The sequence below is a fragment of the Trachypithecus francoisi genome, unplaced genomic scaffold (assembly GCF_009764315.1).
Source record: "Trachypithecus francoisi isolate TF-2019V2 unplaced genomic scaffold, Tfra_2.0 Lachesis_group2, whole genome shotgun sequence".
Taxonomy (NCBI): domain Eukaryota; kingdom Metazoa; phylum Chordata; class Mammalia; order Primates; family Cercopithecidae; genus Trachypithecus; species Trachypithecus francoisi.
Genome location: NW_022681465.1, coordinates 154,060,580 through 154,081,923, shown reverse-complemented (window position 1 = coordinate 154,081,923; position 21,344 = coordinate 154,060,580). Strand labels below are relative to the sequence as shown.

Here is a 21,344-nt window from a genome sequence, read left to right as displayed (position 1 = left end):
TGGCAAAGATATTAAGTTAAAAAATAGGAAGTTAGATAGCACTATGTATAATGATATAGTTTTTGCAAGCAAACAATATAGACATACACATATAATAAATACTTCTTTTTTTTTTTTTTTTTTTGAGACAGAGTCTTGCTCTGTCACCCAGGCTGGAGTGTAGTGGTACGATCTTGGCTCAATGCAACCTCCACCTCCGGGTTCATGTGATTCTTCTGCCTCAGCTTCCCAAGTAGCTGGGACTACCGGCGAGCGCCACCACACCCAGCTAATTTTTGTATTTTTAGTAGAGACGGGGGTTCCACCATATTGGCCAGGCTGGTCTTGAACACCTGACCTTGTGATCTGCCCACCTTGGCCTCCCAAAGTGCTGGGATTTTAGGCATGAGCCACTGCTCCTGGCCCCTACACATACATTTTTAATATTTGCTCAGAAAAATATTCTGGAATCATGTTTACCAAACAATCTTCACAGTGGGATTACAGTGAGCTTTTACATTCTATAGTATGTAATTGTTACCTTTGGTACTTTTGTATTACTGAGTTGTTTGTTTGTTTGTTTGTTTATTTAAGAGATGGGCTCTCACCCTGTTGCCCAGCCCTGGAGTGCAGTGACATGATCACAGCTGACTGCTGCCCTGACATCCTCTGCTCAAACAATCCTCCCGCCTCAGTCTCCTGAGTAGAGGAAACTAAAGGCACACACCACCATCCCTAGCTAATTGTGGTTATTTTCACATGTGTTACTTATAATAAATATAAATCTTAAAAGAAAAAATGTAGTTAACTCTTACCAATTACACAGCACGTTTCTACACGATACTTATCAATCTCACAGAGGTTATGAGCCAGATAACTCAACTCCGATTTCATGCTCTGGGATAAAAGAAAAAGACAATATAAGTATGAAAAAAGAACTCCTTAAATTATTTTTCCTGTAGCTAATACAAGTGGGTGACAATCCAATCCAGGAGATCCAAGCAAGGGAAGCAGCTCACCCTGACATAAAGAAGGTTGGAGAATGTGTCCATATTTTCAATCCTGTAAGGGTCTTGTTTCCTTAGCTCATTAAAAATGGAGAGGGCTTTGTCAATATCTGCAGAAAGAAGGTAGTTCAGAAAACAGCACAATGCACCTGTCAGGGTCTGACAGTATTTTATTGTCTTTAGTCACTCACCTCTGATATTGTGATAGGCAACTGCAATTTGGGAAACAATATATGAGCTCTTAGAGAAGCCCACATCAATGAGATTCTGATACTTTTGCAGGGCCTCCTCTATCAACTGCAACTCTGTGTATATATGAGCCAGAAAAAACTCTTTCATCCAGGTGTCTGGCAAAGACAGGAACTTCAGCTGGCAGCAGAAGAGAGAGGGACACAATATAACTTGACCTCTCTCTCAAACAAACATCCAGGAACTATCTTTATTGTCTAAAGGAATTTATCACTAAAATTTTATTAGAACACCTAGTAATGAAAACAGGGCAGTCCAATTAAGTGAATATGACTTATAAGCATAATAGGGAGGAATAATCTAGTTGGGAAAGGCTCCAAAGAAAAGACAGGATTTGAGGTGAGTCTTAGAGAATGGGTAGGATTTAAATAGAAGAGGGGAGAGGAAGAGAAAGAAGACAATAGTCTAGACAAGGGTAATAGCATAAGGAGAGACAGTCATGATGAATGTGAGTGAGTAGGATGAGGCAACTAGCTTGGTTTGCGGGGAGGCTATGTACTGGGAAGTAGTGGAAAAATAAAACTGAATGGGTAGAGTGCATTCTAGGGTACAACAGATAATGGGATACAATAGGGAACCACTGCAAATATTCAGTAAGAGAATGACATGATGACATGGGAGCTTTAAGAATAAGTTTGGAAACAGGCCAGGTGGAATGGCTCAAGCCTGCAACCCCACCACTTTGGGAAGCTATGAGAGAGGATCCCTGAGGCCAGGAGTTTGACACCAGCCCTGACAAGAGAGCAAAACCTCATCTCCACAAAAAAAAAAAAAAAGAAAAGAAAAAAATAGTTTGGACATAGTATGCAGATGACTTGGAAATGGAAGTATAAAAATGGGAACACTAGATAGAGGGTATCCATTACTTATAAGTAATCCAAATTTGAGATGACAACTGAGATGATAAAGGAAACCAAGAGAAAGAGATGTATACAAGAATGTAACCATGGTTATGTCTCATGACAGACTAGATAAAGGAAGATAACAGAAAAGGAAGACACAAGTATGACTCTAAAGTGTCAAGACTGGATGTCGTTGTTAATAGCGATGCTAGTAAGAGTCTATCAAGTTGGGAGAATAATTTAGTAGGTAAGATGAGGAATTTGGTTTGCATATTTTGAATCCAGAGATTGTTTAACAAACTTTCAATGAAAGTCTAGCAGGCAGTTACACATAGGTGAATAAAAGTAAACCAAGATAAGATTTCAGATACAGATTTAGTGACAAGTCTGAGGGAAATCAACAAGACTTTAAGGCCAAAAGAAGGAAGTGTATTGTTGCTTCCATTAACTACTGAAGAATAGCAAAATAAACACTATAGACAATGTCCTCTACTAATGGCTAATAAAATGACTGGAGTTTAAAAACAACTTAATATACATCATTTCCTTAATGAGCAAATTTCCGAATCGTTACAGAATCCATGACAGCTCAGAAGAGGCCTAAACAATGTTTTTTTGTTTGTTTGTCTGAGATTGAGTTTCACTCCTTCGCCCAGACTGCAGTGAAGTAGCGCCATCAGGGCTCACTGCAACCTCTGCCCTCCAGGTTCACGCCATTCTCCTGCCTCAGCTTCCCAAGTAGCTGGGATTACAGGCACCCACCACACCTGGCTAATTTTTATATTTTCAGTAGAGACAGGGTTTCGCCATGTTGACCAGGCTGGTCTTGAACTCCTGACCTCAGGTGATCCACCCACTTTGGCTTCCCAAAGTGCTAGAATTACAGGCGTGAGCCACCGCACCCGGCCATAATGTTTTAATACAATTCTTGATAGCAGAGAAACCTTTTCCATAGCATCTTTGAGATTAGGGGAGAAACTATAATAACATTCAGTCTACAAAATAAGTCACAGTAGGCTGGGCATGGTGGTTCATGCCTGTAATCCTAGCACTTTGGGAGACTGAGGCAGGAGGATCACTTGAGGTCAGGAGTTTGAGGCCAGCCTGGCCAACATGGTGAAACCGCATCTCTCCTAAAAATACAAAAATTAGCTGGGCATGGTTGTGCGTGCCTGTAGTCCCAGCTACTTGGGAGGCTGAGGCAGAAGAATTGCTTGAACCCGAGAAGCAGAGGTTGCAGTGAGCCAAGATCACACCACTGCACTCCAGCCTAGGTGAAAGAGTAAGACTCCATCTCAAACAAAAACAAAAACAAGTCACAGTAGAACTGAAATGTGAAAACATGAATATGAAAAAAATATTCTAATATAACTGGATACAAATCCAACAGCAACTACTGAAAAAGAGCTAGTCATCAGTCTTTCAAACAAAGACTTAATTCCAAAACAGTGAAAGACACCAGACGCGCAGCAAAGAGAGAACTAAAACCAAAGGCCTGCTAAAACTTCCCCCACCCCTATATTACTACAGAATTATAGAAGGCTTGAAGCAGAGGGTTTTTCACATAGCTCATCACAATTTACCATCTCTTTGTCTGTGATCAGGTTACAGAGTTCTAACCAGGCTCCCCAATGCAAGGGCAAAACATGAGTAGCTTCCACAAACACATCAATGGCCTCTTTCACCAAGTCCAGTTTTCGAAGCACCACACCATACCTGGGAAAAAAAAGAAACAATCACAGAAGTTAATGCTATTTAATAGCTCCTTTCTACTCAGGAGAATATGTTACAGAAAGTTCCAAATTACTGTAACACTTACAGATAAAGTCCAAATCCATCAAGTTCTCGAGCTTGGTGTTTTTTGCTGAGTTCCACTCTCAATTCTCTAAGAGCCTCATTTTTCACTTGTCCTTTTTCCAGGGGGCCTAGGAAAGAAACAGAGTCTCTGTTCTAAGGTTAGGGTGCTGGTTTTGATTTTCTTATTTTATTTATTTACTTGTTTTATTAGAGACAGGGTCTCGCTATGTTCCCCAGGCTGGTCTCAAACTCCTAGGCTCAAGTGATCCTCCCGCCTCAGACTCCCAAAGTGCTGGGATTACAGGTGTGAGCCACTGTACCCAGCTCATTTTCATATGCATAGATATTCTCTTTAGCATCAACGAAAGTTACACCTGAAACCTCTAGCAAATACAAGGTACCAATGATATCTTAAACAACCCATTTACTGTACTCCAGAAATTGCAACTACTAATGGGTTTACAGTCATACTCTGTTAGACCCACACAGTTGTTTTTTTTTAAATTTCAATTCGTTATGAATGTTTAAAAATGAAAAACCTCAACTAAAACTCTAAATTTCTAGCTTCAGGTTGCAGAGAACAGAGAAGGGCCAAGGGAAGAAAGCCCTCACAATACCAAGCCCAAGCCCAGATTCCTCCAAGAGAGCCCTCAGCTGTAGCTGAGTACGAGGCAGCTGAGATAAACCAGGTGCGTTCCAATTTGTAATGGTTATCCTCGGACCATTCAATTCATATTACCTGCCTGGCTCTTGGAGGCATTTAAGTTTGCAACCCTGCTTTTTAGGTCAAAAGGTAAAAGAAAAACATTCGTACCTAAGCTATCAACTGTTTCATCGTCCTTCTTTTTTTCTCCAGACTGTAAGAGAAAATCAACAAATAGGTCTTTTTTCAATTTATTCTAAAACATATTCTAAAACTAGCATCCTGATCCTACCTAAAGGGCCAAGTTCAACCAAAATGGCATCTACTTTTTGTCACTATTTATTTATTTATTTATTTATTTATTTATTTTATTTATTTATTTTTTGAGACAGTCTCATTTTGCTTTGTTGCCCAGGCTGGAGCTCAGTGGTGTGGTCTCAGCTCACTGCAACTTCTGCCTCCCAGGTTCAAGTGATTCTCCAGCCTCAGCTTCCCGAGTAGCTAGGATTACAGGCACCCGCCACCACGCCTGGCTAATTTTTGTATTTTTAGTAGAGATGTGGTTTCGTCATGCTGGCCAGGTTGGTCTCAAACTCCAGACCTCACATGATTTGCCCACCTTGGCCTCCCAAAGTGTTGGGATTACAGGCATGAGCCACTGTGCCCAGCTGGTCACTAAATTTAAATAACTCTTCAGGGGCTCCCTGGCCAAATCTGGAGTTATCTGAGCACCAAAATAATTAAGTAATGAATTATGCACAATTAAAAATATAGCAATCCATGAGTCTATACTGATACTAAATAGATAAATAAATGGGGAAAGGGAGGGAAGGCTCTTAAAGTAGAATGCCAAGGGTTGAGTAGTAAATGTAGACAGAACGCTAGAGTAGAAAATCATCACTCTGCAACATTAAAGATTGCTTCAGATAAAAATTAACAATGAATATTAAATTTAGAGAAAAAGGTGTATGAGGAGCAAGATATTTGCATGGTCTTAAAGTGTATCCCCACAGATTACTGATGAGTTGCAAGGGAAATAACAGTAACTACAGAGTGGAGAAAATAGATAACATCTTCATCAAATGCTCAAAATTAACAATAGCAGTGAGGGGCTTATGGGCATTGTGTAACACTAGATGCAATGCCCTGTGAAAAAACATCGGACATATCCAAAATGAAGAATGTTCTATTAACAAAAGGGAAAGATTCACATACCAAGAATATGTGAAAAAAAGGAGGAGAGAGGGAAAGGAAAGGAAGGGGAAATAGAAAGAGAAAAGAAGTCAAACACACAGAATGTACAACACAGGGTGAACCCTAATGTAAACTATGGACTTTTGTTGATATGATGCGTCAATACTGGTTCACTGATTACAACAAATATATCACACTGGTGCAGGATACTGATGGTGAGAGAAGCTCTGTGAGAGGGGAGAAGGAGGTATATGGGAACTCCTGTACTTTCTGCTCAATTTTGCTGTGCACCTAAAACTGCTCTAAAAAATAGTCTATTAATTAAAAAAAAAAAAGAAAGAAAGAAAGGAAAAGAAAGAGAAAAAGAAACAGGGAGGGAAGAACTATAAATTTCAAAAAAAGTCAATGACGTAAAAGACAAATAAGGCTGTTCCAGATTAGTGGAGATTAAAGAGACATGACAACTGATTCCAGATGGTACTGAGGGGGAAATGCTATAGAAGACACTGCTGGGTCAATTGACAAGACTGGAATTCAGCCCGGTGCAGTGGCTCAGGCCTGTAATCCCAGCACTTTGGGAGGCCGAGGCATGCGGATCACCTAAGGTCAGGAGTTCCAAAGCAGCTTGACCAACGTGGCGAAACCCCGTCTCTATTAAAAAATACAAAAATTAGCCAGGCATGGTGGCGAGCACCTGTAATCCCAGCTACCCAGGAGGCTGAGGCAGGAGAATCACTTGAATCTGGGAGGCGGAGGTTGCAGTGAGCCGAGATCACGCCACTGCACTCCAGCCTGGGTGACAGAGCTAGACTCCATCTCAAATAAAAAAAAAATTTGGAATTCGATAATAGATTAAATGTGGTATCAAATACCATATTTAACAATATGGTGTTAAATTTACTCAAGTTGATAACTATGTTGTGGTTATTTAAGAAAATGTCCTTATTCTTTTTTTTTTTTTTTTTTTTTTTTGAGGCGGAGTCTCGCTCTGTCGCCCGGACTGGAGTGCAGTGGCCAGATCTCAGCTCACTGCAAGCTCCGCCTCCCGGGTTCACGCCATTCTCCTGCCTCAGCCTCCCGAGTAGCTGGGACTACAGGCGCCCACCACCTCGCCCGGCTAGTTTTTTGTAGAGACGGGGTTTCACCGTGTTAGCCAGGATGGTCTCGATCTCCTGACCTCGTGATCCACCCGTCTCGGCCTCCCAAAGTGCTGGGATTACAGGCTTGAGCCACCGCACCCGGCCGAAAATGTCCTTATTCTAAAGAGAACACATTGAAGCATTTAGGGGTAAAGAACGATATCTGCAACTTACTCTCAAACCGTTCAGAGTTAAACAATTCCATGTGTATGCACACATTGTGTAGAGATAGAGAGAAATGATAAAGCAAATAGGATTAATGTTCACAATAGGCAAATCTGCATAAAGAGTACATGAGTGCCGGGCACGGTGGCTCACAGCTATAATCTCAGCACTTTGGGAGGCCAGAGCTGGTGGATCGTCTGAGGTCAGGAGTTCAACACCAGCCTGACCAATATGGTGAAACCCCATCTCTACTAAAATTACAAAAATTAACTGGACATGCTGGTGTGCGCCTATAGTCCCAGCTGCTTGGGAGGCTGAGGTAGGAGAAACGCTTAACCCCCATAGGCAGAGGTTACAGTGAGTCAAGATCGCGCCACCGCACTCCAGCCTGGGCGACAGAGCAAGACTCCGTTTCAAAAAAGAAAAAAGTACATGAGTATTCTTTGTATTATTCTTATTCTCGCAACCTGTCAATTTGGAATTATTTTCAAATAAAATAAAAGGTTAAAAAGTAAACATTCAGACTTTCTTTTTTTTTTTTTTTTTTAGGAGACAGGGTCTTGCTCTGTTGCCCAAGCTGGAGTACAATGGTGCAATCCTGGCTCACTGCAACCTCCACCTCCTGGGCTCAAGCGATCCTCCTATCCCAGCCTCCCAAGTAGCTGGAGCCACAGGCACACGCTACCACACCTGGCTAATTATTGTATTTTTTGTAGAGACAGGGTTTCACCATGCCGCCCAGGCTTCCTTTTATATTTTATATATTTGCCGTAAGGAAGTTTATTTTATCCCAAACTTCAGCAAATGCTGGTTCTATTCTACCATAACTCATCCAAATTAGTGGTTCTACACAGGTATAGATTATACGTGAAAGATTAACTTTTTAAATCCCATAATTTCAAAATATCTTTCTTAAACTCAAGGAATAAGCAAAATGTGGTATATAAATACAATGGAATATTATTAAACCTTAAAAAAGAAAGAAATTCTTATATATGCTACCACATGGATGAAACTTGACAGCATTATGGTAAGTGAAATAAGACAGTCACAAAAAGACTAATACTGCATGATTCCACTTATGTAAGGTACTTATAGTACAGATCATAGAAACAGAAAATAGAATAGTGGTTGCAAAGGGTTCCTACCTTGGGGGAAGGGAAAAATGGAGAGTTATTGTTTAATGGGTATAGAATTTTAGTTTCACAAGACAAAAAATGTTCTAATGATGGGTGATGGTGACGGTTGAACATTATAAAGGCATTTAATACCACTGAATTGTAAACTTTAAAAATATTAAAATGGGCCGGGCGAGGTGGCTCACGCCTGTAATCCCAGCACTTTGGGAGGCTGAGGTGGGCAGATCACAAGGTCAGGAGATTGAGACCACCCTGGCTAACACAATGAAACCCAGTCTCTACTAAAAATACAAAAAAATTAGCCAGGCATGGTGGCGGGTGCCTGTAGTCCCAGCTACTCGGGAGGCTGAGGCAAGAGAATGGCATGAACCCGGGAGGCAGAGCTTGCAGTGAGCCGAGATTGCACCACTGCACTCCAGCGTGGGCGACAGAGCGAGACTCCGTCTCAAAAAAGAAAAGTGAAAATGGTAAATTGGAAAAAAAAACAAAAAACAAAGATGACTTAAACATAGTCCATAACTGCAAGAAGTTACCATGCTTGACAAATATAAGCTATGCTAACAGTTGATCAACCCAAATCAGAAAATCTGAAATCTGAATTGCTCCAAAACCCAAAACTTTTTCAGCACCAATGACACTCAAAGCACCAATGACACTCACTGGAGCATTTTTTTATTTCAACCAGTAAGTATAATGCAAATATACCAAAATCTGAAAGAAAAAAAACAAATCTGAAAAAAATCCGAAATCTGAAACACTTTTGGTCCCAAGCATTTCAAGTAAAGGATACTCAACCTGTACTAGGAAATGAGAGTATATAAAATGTTTTTTTAAATCAATTTATATACATAAAACCTAAGAAAAAGTAGGAAAGTAAATTCATGTTTCAAAGTAAAATAATAAATTATACTTAAATTATTATTCAATACAGTATTAAGTTGGTTTACTTGTATTGTCCTTTACAGTCATAATTTTTAATAGTCATGAAAGAAAAACAATAAATATACTATAAAAATGATAAATGAATTTATAAATTTAAAAGTCAGCCCAGGCTTTTTAACTTCTTACATAATAATATTAATTTACAGGCATGAAGAACCTTATATAACCTAAAGCAAATAATCAGGTTGTTACTTATCCTGTTAAGTCATTCCTAAGAATATTTTCTTCTGTACCACCATTTTTAACTTTATTTATGATATCTTTTTTTATTATTGCTAAGTATTTATAAAGTACATTCATTCAGTGGCCCATTGCTAAGCTATTTAAAAGATTTAATTTTTCCATTGGTTCTAAATATAGATGTTTCACTAAAGGCAGAATGACATTTTAAAATGGCCCTCACCAGATATCTGGAATACATATACAGAAAATAGGCTTTCTTGCTATCGCAGCCATGCAGAAAATGTGCTGCCCGATCATACTCTTTAACGTCAAAGTAGGCCTTGGCCAGGGTATAGGCATCCATATCCTGGGCATCCTCCTAAAAAGGAAACAAGCTTGTGTAAGTGGTTGGGAATAGGACAACAAAAGTTCAAATCTAAAAAGTATATTCATTAATTTCAAGATGTGAGAGAAAAATGATTGTTTTCTTCCTCCTAAAAACCTAGAATATGTAGATACATATATATATAATTTTATATATTTATTTTATTATCAAGGAAGCCCACAGAACGTTTTTTTTTTTTTTTTTTTTCTGAGACAGACTATCACTCTGTCACCCAGGCTGGAGTGCAGTGGCACAATCTCAGCTCACTGCAATCTCTGCCTCCCAGGTTCAAGCGACAGTTGTGCCTCAGCTGCCAGAGTAGCCGGGATTACAGGTGTGCGCCACCACTTCCAGCTAATGTTTGTATTTTTAGTAGTGATGGGGTTTCACCATGTTGGCCAGGCTGGTCTCAAACTCATGGCCTCAAGTGATCTGCCTGCCTCAGCCTCCGAGTAAAAAGTGCTGGTATTACAGGTATGAGCCACTGCACCCGGCCAAGCTTTTCTTTCTAAAATATTTTTTCAAAATAAAAAGATGGAGAAAAAAGAAAACTTTAAAAATCTAAACCAACACACTCATAAATGTATATTGTTTCTATAAATGTAGTAGAAAGTTGAATAGGCTTTGGTATTAAGGATCTAGATTCAAATTCCGACTTTTTGATTTCCTGGTTTCAGGACATTGGTAGGGAGGTTACTTAGCTTCTCTGAGCATCCATTTCTTCATCTGTAAAATGAAGCCAATAATACTGACCTTACAGATTTGACTTGAGGAAAATGTGAGTCACATAAAATATCCAGCATTAATCTTGGCATTCTATTCCTTCTCCCGTCTTTTAAATTCCTACATAAATGCAATTTACGTGCAATTACTTTTGTTTTTTGTACTTCAATAAAGTTTCGTCATAATTTAGTATTGCTGAAGGCACAGAACACAGCTATAATTCTCTAGGTAAAAAAAATTAGATAATGTCACATTTAAGTTAAAAACATACAATCCAGGCCGGGCGCGGTGGCTCAACCCTGTAATCCCAGCACTTTGGGAGGCCGAGGCGGGCGGATCACGAGGTCAGGAGATCGAGACCATCCTGGCTAACCCAGTGAAACCCCGTCTCTACTAAAAAATACAAAAACCTAGCCGGGCGAGGTGGTGGGCGCCTGTAGTCCCAGCTACTCAGGAGGCTGAGGCAGGAGAATGGCGTCAACCCGGGAGGCGGAGCTTGCAGTGAGCTGAGATCTGGCCACTGCACTCCAGCCTGGGCGACAGACCGAGAGTCCGTCTCAAAAAAAAAAAAAAAAAAAAACAAAAAAAAACATACAATCCTTGGCTGGGCGCAGTGGCTCACACCTATAATCCCAGTACTGCAGGAGACCAGGGCAAGAGGATGGCTTGAACTCAGGAGTTCAGGACTGGCCTAGGCAAAGTGGCGAGACCCTGTCTCTACTAAAAACACAAAAAATAGTTGGGTGTGGTGCTGTGTGCTTGGGGTCCCAGATACTTGGAAGGCTGAGGCAGGAGAATCCCTTGTTGCAGTGAGCCAAGATCACACTACGGCACTTCAACCTGGTGACAGAGCAAGACTCTGTCCCAAAAAAAAACAAAAAACAAAAATTCAATCCCCCAAATTCTTTTTTTTTGAGACAGAGTCTTGCTCTGTCACCTAGGATGGAATGCAGTGGAGCGATCTTGGCTGACTGTAACCTCCACCTTCTAGGTTCAAGCAATTCTCCTGCCTCAGCCTCCTTAGCAGCTGGGCTTACAGGCACCCGCCACCATGCCCGGCTAATTTTTGTATTTTAGTAGAGAGAGAGTTTCACCAGGCTGGTCTTGAACTCCTGACCTCAAGCGATCCACCCTCCTTGAACTCTCGGCAAAGTGCTGGGATTACAGGCATGAGCCACCGCGCCCGGCCCAATCCCCTAAATTCTAAGGATGAGTTAATTAAAATTTGAATAACTTTATTTTCCTCATCTTTCTTGCCCCAAACATCACCAGCACAAAACTGGAACCAAAACATATTCAGTGCTTTCTTCATTGGATCAACACATCCTAAATATGGCCATTTAATTTAGGATTCTGGGGACCCTTTTCACATCCACTCACCACTTGTTTCTTTCTTTCCCCCCAACTCTTTCACCTGCATTATGCCTTTTTGAGTAAGAAATACTCATTACTGTTGAGTGGGACAAAAAAAATCAAGAAAGGCATCATCAGGAAAACAAAATGGATTATAATGAAAAGCATTCAGGTTATACAAGCCTATGTATACATGCATATTATAGGCCCTGCATAAAACATATTCATAACAGTCTATGTATCTTTATAATTCAGAAAGTTTTACTATTTGGATTATATTATCTTAAATTTTTTTGTTTTGTTTTTGCTTATAGGAAGAATCTGGAACATTCTACTGAAAATTACATATAATTTAGAGGCATTTAGCATTTGGCTGAGTTTTATTTTGTTTCGTTTTGAGACAGGATCTCACTCTGTCTCCTGGGCTGTAGTGTAGTTGCGTAATCTCAGCTCACTCCAACCTCAGCCTCCTGGGCTCAAGTGATCCTCCTCCCACCTCAGCCTCCAGAGTCACTGGGACCACAGGTGTGTTCCACCACACCACCATGTATTTCTAGTACAGATGTGGTTTCACTATGTTGCCCAGGCTGGTCTGGAACTCCTGGCCTCAAGCAATCCTTCCAAAGTGCTGGGATTACAGGCATGGGCCACCATGCTCAGCCAGGTTGAGTTTTTAAACCAAGAAGCCACAATTGGTCCTAGTCACATCTATATTCAGCACTTTGGGAGGCCAAGACAGGTGGATCACCTGAGGTCAAGAGTTCGAGATCAGCCTAGCCAACGTGGTGAAACCCCATCTCTACTAAAAATACAAAAAATTAGCCAGGCGTGGTGGTGAGCGCCTATAATCCCAGCTACTTGGGAGGCTGAAGCAAGAGAATCACTTGAACCTGGGAGGTGGAGGTTGCAGTAAGTGGAGATCATGCCATTGCACTCCAGCCTGGGCAACAGAGTGAGACTCAAACAAACAAACAAAAAAAAAAAAAAAAAAAAGCTTTGGGTGCAAGACAAAGGGTAACGAGTTTAAAGCCTTATATGGCATGCTTCTTGGGTAATATTTATATAACATTGAGAGTAAGCAAGCCAGGTGTGGTGGGTCACACCTGTAATTCTAGCACTTTGGGAGGCTGAGGCGGTCGGATCACCTAAGGTCAGGAGTTTGAGGCCAGCCTGGCCAACATGGTGAAACCTCGTCTCTATTAAAAATACAAAAATTGGCCGGGCGCGGTGGCTCAAGCCTGTAATCCCAGCACTTTGGGGGGCCGAGACGGGCGGATCACGAGGTCAGGAGATCGAGACCATCCTGGCTAACACGGTGAAACCCCGTCTCTACTAAAAAATACAAAAAAACTGGCCGGGCGAGGTGGCGGGCGCCTGTAGTCCCAGCTACTCGGGAGGCTGAGGCAGGAGAATGGCGTAAATCCGGGAGGCGGAGCTTGCAGTGAGCTGAGATCCGGCCACTGTACTCCAGCCTGGGCGACAGAGCGAGACTCCGTCTCAAAAAAAAAAAAAAAAAAAAAAAATACAAAAATTAGCCTGTCGTGGTGGCACATTCAGTAATCTCAGCTATTCAGGAGGCTGAGGCAGGAGAATCACTTAACCCGGGAGCCAGAGGTTGCAGTGAGCCGATATCGCGCCATCACACTCCAGCCTGGGTAACAGAGCAAAACTCCATATCAAAAAAAATAATAATAAAATAAAAAATAAAAATTGAGAGTAAGCTATAACAAACATCTATTATGCAGACTGAGGACATCATAATAATCTTGAATTTTAATAACTTTAAATATCACAGTTACAGCTGCAGTGAATCCCAGCACAACACTTTGGGAGGCTGAGAGGGGTGGATCACTTGAGGTCAGGAGTTCGAGACCAGCCTGGCCAACATAGTGAAACCTCTGCTCTACTAAAAATACAAAAAAATTAGCCAGGTGTTGTGGCATGCGCCTGTAATCCCAGCTACTCAGGAGGCTGGGACAGGAGAATCGCTTGAACCTGGGAGGTGGAGGTTGCAGTGAGCCGAGATTGAGCCACTGCACTCCAGCCTGGGTGACCGAGCCAGACTCTGTCTCAGGCCGGGCGCGGTGGCTCAAGCCTGTAATCCCAGCACTTTGGGAGGCCCAGACGGGCGGATCACGAGGTCAGGAGATCGAGACCATCCTGGCTAACATGGTGAAACCCCATCTCTACTAAAAAATACAGAAAACTAGCTGGGCAAGGTGGCGGGCGCCTGTAGTCCCAGATACTTGGGAGGCTGAGGCAGGAGAATGGCGTAAACCCGGGAGGCGGAGCTTGCAGTGAGCTGAGATCCGGCCACTGCACTCCAGCCCGGGCGACAGAGCAAGACTCCGGCTCAAAAAAAAAAAAAAGAAAAAAGACTGTGTCTCAAACAAACAAACAAAAAAATCACAGTTTTGGCTCACACCTGTAATACCAGCACTTTGGGATGCCTCAGTGGGTGGATCACCTGAGATGAGGAGTTCAAACCAGCCTGGCCAACATGGTGAAACCTCATCTCTACTGAAAATACAAAAAAGTAGCCGGGTGTGGTGGCACACGCCTGTAGTCTCAGCTACTCGGAGGCTGAGGCAGGAGAATCCATTGAACCTGGGAGGCAGAGGCTGCAGTGAGTGGAGATCATACTACTGCACTCCAGCCTGGGTGACACAGCAATATTCCGTCTCAAAAAAATAAATAAATAAAATAAAATAAATAAATCACAGTTTTTTTTTTTTTTTTTTTGAGACGGAGTCTCGTTCTGTTGCCCTGGCTGGAGTGCAGTGGCCGGATCTCAGCTCACTGCAAGCTCCGCCTCCCGGCTTTACGCCATTCTCCAGCCTCAGCCTCCCGAGTAGCTGGGACTACAGACGCCCGCCACCTCGCCCAGCTAGTTTTTTGTATTTTTTAGTAGAGACGGGGTTTCACCATGTTAGCCAGGATGGTCTCGATCTCCTGACCTCGTGATCCGCCCGTCTCGGCCTCCCAAAGTGCTGGGATTACAGGCTTGAGCCACCGCGCCCGGCCAATAAATCACAGTTTTAAGGTTTACTGTAGTTTAAACTTTAGATCAAAACATTATTCTGGGGTTTTTTAGAGACAGTTCCTAGAGAAAACCTGAAAACACTAAGTACACAACAAATTAGTAAAGAGGCTGCTGAATCAATCATTCTCACAGCACACTGAAAGCTATTCAACAAACCAACAGCTAATACTTGACAATAATTCAGTAACTGTCAGGTTTCTGCAATGTCTGTAAAATCCCTGTATATAATATGAACCCTCAGGAGAGGGTGATATTTACTGAGGCGCTACTTCTCAATAAATATGCTTTATTTACTCATTCAAAAATTATTTATCCTATTTAGGGAACACTTATAAACCATTGGTGGAATTGTAAGTTAGTTCAGCCTCTTCACAAAGCAGTTCAGAGATTTCTCAAAGAACTAACAATAGAATTACCATTTGACTCAGCAATCCCATTACTGGGTATACACCCAAAGGAAAATAAATTATTCTACCAAAAAAAACACCTGCACTCCCATGTTTACCACAGCACTATTCACAATGGCAAAGACATGGAATCAATCTAGGCGCCCATCAATGGTGCACTAGATAAAGAAAATGTGGTACATATATACCATGGAATACTACACAGCCATAAAAAAGAACAAAATCATGTCCTTTGCAGTAACATGGATGCAGCTAGAGGCCATTATCCAACGTGAATTAACACAGAACTAGAAACCCAAATACCCTGTAATCCCAGCACTTTGGGAGGCCGAGACGGGCGGATCACGAGATCAGGAGATCGAGACCATCCTGGCTAACACGGTGAAACCTCGTCTCTACTAAAAGAATACAAAAAAAAAAAACTAGGCCGGGCGCGGTGGCTCAAGCCTGTAATCCCAGCACTTTGGGAGGCCGAGACGGGCGGATCACAAGGTCAGGAGATCGAGACCATCCTGGCTAACACGGTGAAACCCCGTCTCTACTAAAAGATACAAAAAACTAGCCGGGCGAGGTGGCGGGCGCCTGTAGTCCCAGCTACTTGGGAGGCTGAGGCAGGAGAATGGCGTAAACCTGGGAGGCGGAGCTTGCAGTGAGCTGAGATCCGGCCACTGTACTCCAGCCTGGGAGACAGAGCCAGACTCCGTCTCAAAAACAAAAACAAAAACAAAAAAAAAAAAAAAAAAACTAGCCGGGCGAGGTAGCGGGCGCCTGTAGTCCCAGCTACTCGGGAGGCTGAGGCAGGAGAATGGCGTAAACCCGGGAGGCGGAGCTTGCAGTGAGCTGAGATCCGGCCACTGCACTCCAGCCTGGGTGGCAGAGCGAGACTCCTTCTCAAAAAAAAAAAAAAAAAAAAAAGAAACCCAAATACAGCATGTTCTCACTTACAAGTGGAAGCTGATCACTGGGTACACACAGAGATAAAGATGGGAACAACAGACACTGGGGACTCCAAAAAGGGGAGGGAGAAAAGCAAAGGGTGAAAACTATCTGGCCAGGTGCGGTGGCTCATGCCTGTAATCCCAGCACCTGAAGTCAGGAGTTCCAGACCAGCCTGGTCAACATGGTGAAACCCCGTCCCTACTAAAAATACAAAAAGTTAGCTGGGCTTGGTGATGGGTGCTTGTAATCTGAGCTACTCCAGAGGGTGAGGCAGAAGAATTGCTTGAACCTGGGAGGCAGAGGTTGCACTGAGCTGAGATCATGCCATTGCACTCCAGCCTGGGCAACAAGCGCAAGACTCCGTCTCAAAAAAAAAAAAAAAAAGTAAAACAAAACAAAACTATCTATCAGGTATTATGTTCACTATTTGGGTGATAGGTTTAACTGAAGCCCAAACCTCAGAATCACACAATATATCCATGTAACGAACCTGCACAGGTAACCCCTGAATCTAAAACAACAAAAACAATTATTTATCCTATTCAGGACCAACGATGGGCCTAGGCATTATGAAAGTGGGCACAGGAGTAAAAGCTAGTGAGACAGATATAAATTGGATTGACTCAAAAAATGTACCTAAGAGTATATCGTATGCTTTACTTATTGCTTTATTTAATCTTCTTGAAAATCTAGCAATTTTTTTTTTTTTTTTTTTGAGACGGAGGCTCGCTCTGTCACCCAGGCTGGAGTGCAGTGGCCGGATCTCAGCTCACTGCAAGCTCCGCCTCCCGGGTTTACGCCATTCTCCTGCCTCAGCCTCCCAAGTAGCTGGGACTACAGGCGCCGCCACCTCGCCCGGCTAGTTTTTTGTATTTTTAGTAGAGACGGGGTTTCACCGTGTTAGCCAGGATGGTCTCGATCTCCTGACCTCGTGATCCGCCCGTCTCGGCCTCCCAAAGTGCTGGGATTACAGGCTTGAGCCACCGCGCCCGGCCAAAAAATCTAGCAATTATTAACATGACCTATAGATGAGAAGGCTGTCACTTAGAAATCATTTGCCCACATTGGTGCTACTAATAAAGAACCTGACTGAAATATAGATGCAAGCACCAGGTACACTTCTAAGCAGCCTATATTATTATCTCATTCACTTCTCTCAATATCACCACTGAGTAGGTACTATTACTATCGTCACTGCACATATGAGGAAATTGGCTCAGAAGGTTAAGTTGCCAAAAGTCACTTGAACCCAGGATCATTTCAACCCAGCGCCTAAACTCAACCATTACTTGCTATGCTGATCAGACAACAGTGTAGGTATTGTAAAAACTCTTTTTAACTTTTTTCTTTTTTTTTTTTTGAGACAGTGTCTCGCTCTGCCCTCAGGCTGGAGTGCAATGACGCAATCTCAGCTCACCGCAACCTTCGCCTCCCGGGTTAAGAGATTCTCCTGCCTCAGCCTCCCGAGTAGTTGGGATTACAGGCGCGCGCCACCAGGTCCGGCTAATTTTGTATTTTTAGTAGAGACGGGGTTTCACCGTGTTGGCCAAGCTGGTCTCGAACTCCTAACCTCGTGATCCGCCCACCTCGGCCTCCCAAAGTGCTGGGATTACAGACGTGAGCCACCGCGCCGGACCAAAACTTTTTATTCTTCTCATCCTTTGGGGTATTTATTATGAGATAGTCTTATAATTCCTTATAATAATATTTACTATTATGAGGCACTCTTATGTCTAGGTTTGGCTATAAGCACTAAAAGCTGAAATCATAAGCAATAATTGTTTACTAATTCTCTCCAACTTAAAATAAGAGGACCACCAAGTCTTTCAAAGCTCAAGAAAACTAGATGGATAAAATCATTGAAAGCACTCAGCTCTTTGAATGCTTGAATTCCCTCTAAAACACTCAGCTCTTTGAATGCTTGAATTCCCTCTACAAACACTCCTGCTAAACAGTTTGCTCTCCTCCAATGACAGGGCACTCTGGCTCTTGAGGCACATCCCTGGGTTGATGGGGAGCGCTCACAGTAAACATGTTCTTACCTCTGTAATAGGCGGAGGCGGTTGCAGCTCGGCCAGAGGCAATGCGGGAAGAGAGAAAGCCAACTCCGCCGACCTGGAACACCCACACAAACTAGATCAGCTCGACAAGCCCCCCCAAGGCCAAGGATCCAAGCCCCGTCCCGTCCCACTCCAACATCTCACCATTTGCTACTGTGTAGTAGGCCCCGCTCCCGAGTAAGGCCCGCAATAAGCAGCAGTTGCTTTTTAATTTCCCGCAAATCTGAGAAATCGCTGTTTGTGGACAGGACAGGCGCCACTGCCGCCGTCACAGCCACCGGGACTACGGAGGTACTGGCAGCCATTTTCCCGACTCGGGTCACTCCAGCCAATCACCGGCGATAATACTGGCTGCCCAGCTGCACCAAAAATATCTGCCTGTCATTGGCCGGCTCTTGCTCCGGAAAAGCCAGTCATAGGTCTTATTTAGGACAACGTCACGAAGAGGCGGGGGAAAAGAAACAATTACATCCCTAAATGGCCAAGAGCTACTGAGGCGGGAAAATTAGAAAGTAGGCGGGGCGAGGGAGAAGCCACGACCTCTGGGCGGGGCGGGGAAGAGGGGAATGAGTGACTGGGAAAAGTAAACTCGGAAGCTAGGGGTGGGAGTAGGGGCAAGACAGGGTGGAGTGCCTTTCACTTTATCCTTTCATAGTAATATACTATCTTACCAACTCGGGAATTTTTTCAAAACCATTTTATCATTCCCTGGATAAAATAGAAAGGGCGTAGTTTCAAGGCCGACTCTACCAGAGAATGACAAAGGGATGTATATGCTAAGAAAGGTGCATGGTAGCCTCTGGATTCTTCCTTAAAATAGGTGGATGCATTGCCCCATGTGGAGGATTTTTCCTCTTTGTCTACCCTTTCTTACCCCGGGTAGCCTGGGGTGGTGAGGGTGAGAGCATTTTTATATAACATGTGTTTAACAATAATTGTTAGCATTTCACATTTGTTGAGGGCTTATCCTGCAACAGGTTCTGCCGTTTTACATCTATAATCTGGTTTAATCCTAAAAACAGCACTATGATATTCGTATCATCCCAATTTTATAGACAGAAAAACGGAAGCTCGGCCAGGCGCGGTGGCTCACGCCTGTAATCCAACACTGTGGGAGGCCGAGGAGGGCGGATCACGAGGTTAAGAGATCGAGACCATCCTGGCCAACACGGTGAAACCCCGTCTCTACTAAAAATACAAAAAAAAAAAAAAAAAAAATTAGCCAGGCGTGGTGGCGGGCGCCTGGAGTCCCAGTTATTCGGGAGGCTGAGGCAGGAGAATCGCTTGAACCCGGGAGGCGGAGGTTGCAGCGAGCCGAGATCGTGCCATTGCACTCCAGCCTGGGCGACAGAGCGAGACTCCGTCAAAAAAAGAAAGGAAGGAAGGAAGGGAGGGAAGGAAGGAAGGAGAAAAAAAAACAAGGAAGCTCAGAGAAGTTCTATCACTCTTCCAAGGAGAGAGTCTAGACTATAAACCAGATTTTACTCCAAAGCCCAATGTTCTTAAACATTACATGAACATTTTCGGCATTTTTGGTTTTTTTTTTTTTTTTTTTTTTTTTTGAGACGGAGTCTCGCTCTGTGGCCCAGGCTGGAGTGCAGTGGCCGGATCTCAGCTCACTGCAAGCTCCGCCTCCCGGTTCACGCCATTCTCCTGACTCAGCCTCCCCAGTAGCTGGGACTACAGGGGCCCGCCAGCTCGCCCGGCTAGTTTTTTGTATTTTTTAGTAGAGACGGGGTTTCACCGTGTTAGCCAGGATGGTCTTGATCTCCTGAGCTCGTGATCCGCCCGTCTCGGCCTCCCAAAGTGCTGGGATTACAGGCTTGAGCCACCGCGCCCGGCCATTTTTTGGTTTTTATCCTTTCATAGTAATATACTATCTTACCAACTCTTGGGAATTTTTTCAAAACCATTTTATCATTCCCTGGTTGTTATAAGAAGTTATCTATTTTTACATTGTTATTTCATTATTTTATTTATTTTAAGAAAGAGTCTCGCTCTGTCATCCAGGCTGGAGTGGCCGTGGACCGATCAAGGCTCACTGCATCCTCAAACTCCTGAGCTCCAGTTATCTTCCCGCCTCAGCCTCCCAAGTAGCTGGGACCACATGTGTGTGCCACAACACCCAGCTAAATTTTTTTGTAATTTTTGTAGGGACAGAGTCTCCCTATGTTGCCCACGCTGGTCTCAAGCTCCTGGGCTTAAATGATCCTCCCGCCTTGCCCTCCCAAAGTGCTGGGATTACAGGCGTAAGTCACCATGCCCAGCCCATCTTATCCTTTAAAAAAATCAATTTGTGGGCCTATAATCCCAGTGCTTTGGGAGGCTGAGGTGGGAGGATCATTTGAGCCCAGGTGTTGAAGACCAACCTGGGCAACATACCAAGACCTCCCTATTACTACTACTATAAAAATTAAAAATTAAAAAAATTTATATCCAGGCATGGTGGCGTACGCCTGTCATCCCAGCTACTCGGGAGGCTGAGGTGGGAGGATCGCTTGAGTCCAGGAGTTTGAAGTTGCAGTGAGCTATGATTGCACCACTGCACTCCAGCCTGGATGACAGAGACCCTATCTCAAAAAAAAAAAAAAAAAAGAAGAAGAAGAAGTAGTAATATCAATGTTGAAAACTTGAGGAATACATTAACTATAAAGAAAAATATGAGCCAGGTGCCGGGGCTCATGTCTGTAACACCAACACTTTGGGAGGCCAAGGTGGGTGGATCACCTGAGGTCAGGAGATGGAGACCAGCCTGACCAACGTGGTGAAACCCCGTCTCTACTAAAACTACAAAAAGTAGCTGGGTATGGTATTATGTACCTGTAGTCCCAGCTACTCCGGAGCCTGAGGCAGGAGAATCACTTGAACCTGGGAGGTAGAGGTTGCAGTAAGCCAAGATTGTGCCACTGCACTGCATCCTGGGCAACAAGAGGAAAATTCTGTTTCAAAAAAACTTATTAATTAATTAATTATTTAAAAAAAGAAAAATATGTAGAACACTAACTCCCACCCAAAAGAAATCACTGGTTTCTGTGTTTCTCCATCCATCCTTGTACATAGCTTCATACTGCAGTGGTGCCCACATTTGTCATTTGATAATTCACTATAAGTATTTTCCCAAGTTAACACTCTTCTAAATCATGATGCTTAATAAATTAATGATAATCCATTATATG

The 21,344-nt window shown here is 43.1% G+C and overlaps 1 protein-coding gene across 1 annotated transcript in view; it reads right to left on the bottom strand.

Moving 5' to 3' along the window:
• The window catches only part of CDC23 (cell division cycle 23), a 35,543-nt gene extending 17,029 nt beyond the window's left edge, over positions 1-18,514 (bottom strand). Inside the window, exons 1-9 of the mRNA XM_033181104.1 lie at positions 18,313-18,514; positions 18,151-18,223; positions 9,500-9,637; positions 4,689-4,731; positions 3,897-4,002; positions 3,661-3,793; positions 1,178-1,355; positions 999-1,096; positions 795-876 (exon numbers count right to left, since the gene is read on the bottom strand). Coding sequence (XP_033036995.1) covers positions 795-876; positions 999-1,096; positions 1,178-1,355; positions 3,661-3,793; positions 3,897-4,002; positions 4,689-4,731; positions 9,500-9,637; positions 18,151-18,223; positions 18,313-18,473 — 1,012 coding nt within the window. The 5' untranslated portion in view covers positions 18,474-18,514. The remainder of the gene's footprint in view (positions 1-794; positions 877-998; positions 1,097-1,177; positions 1,356-3,660; positions 3,794-3,896; positions 4,003-4,688; positions 4,732-9,499; positions 9,638-18,150; positions 18,224-18,312) is intronic.
• Positions 18,515-21,344: the final 2,830 nt, after the last annotated feature.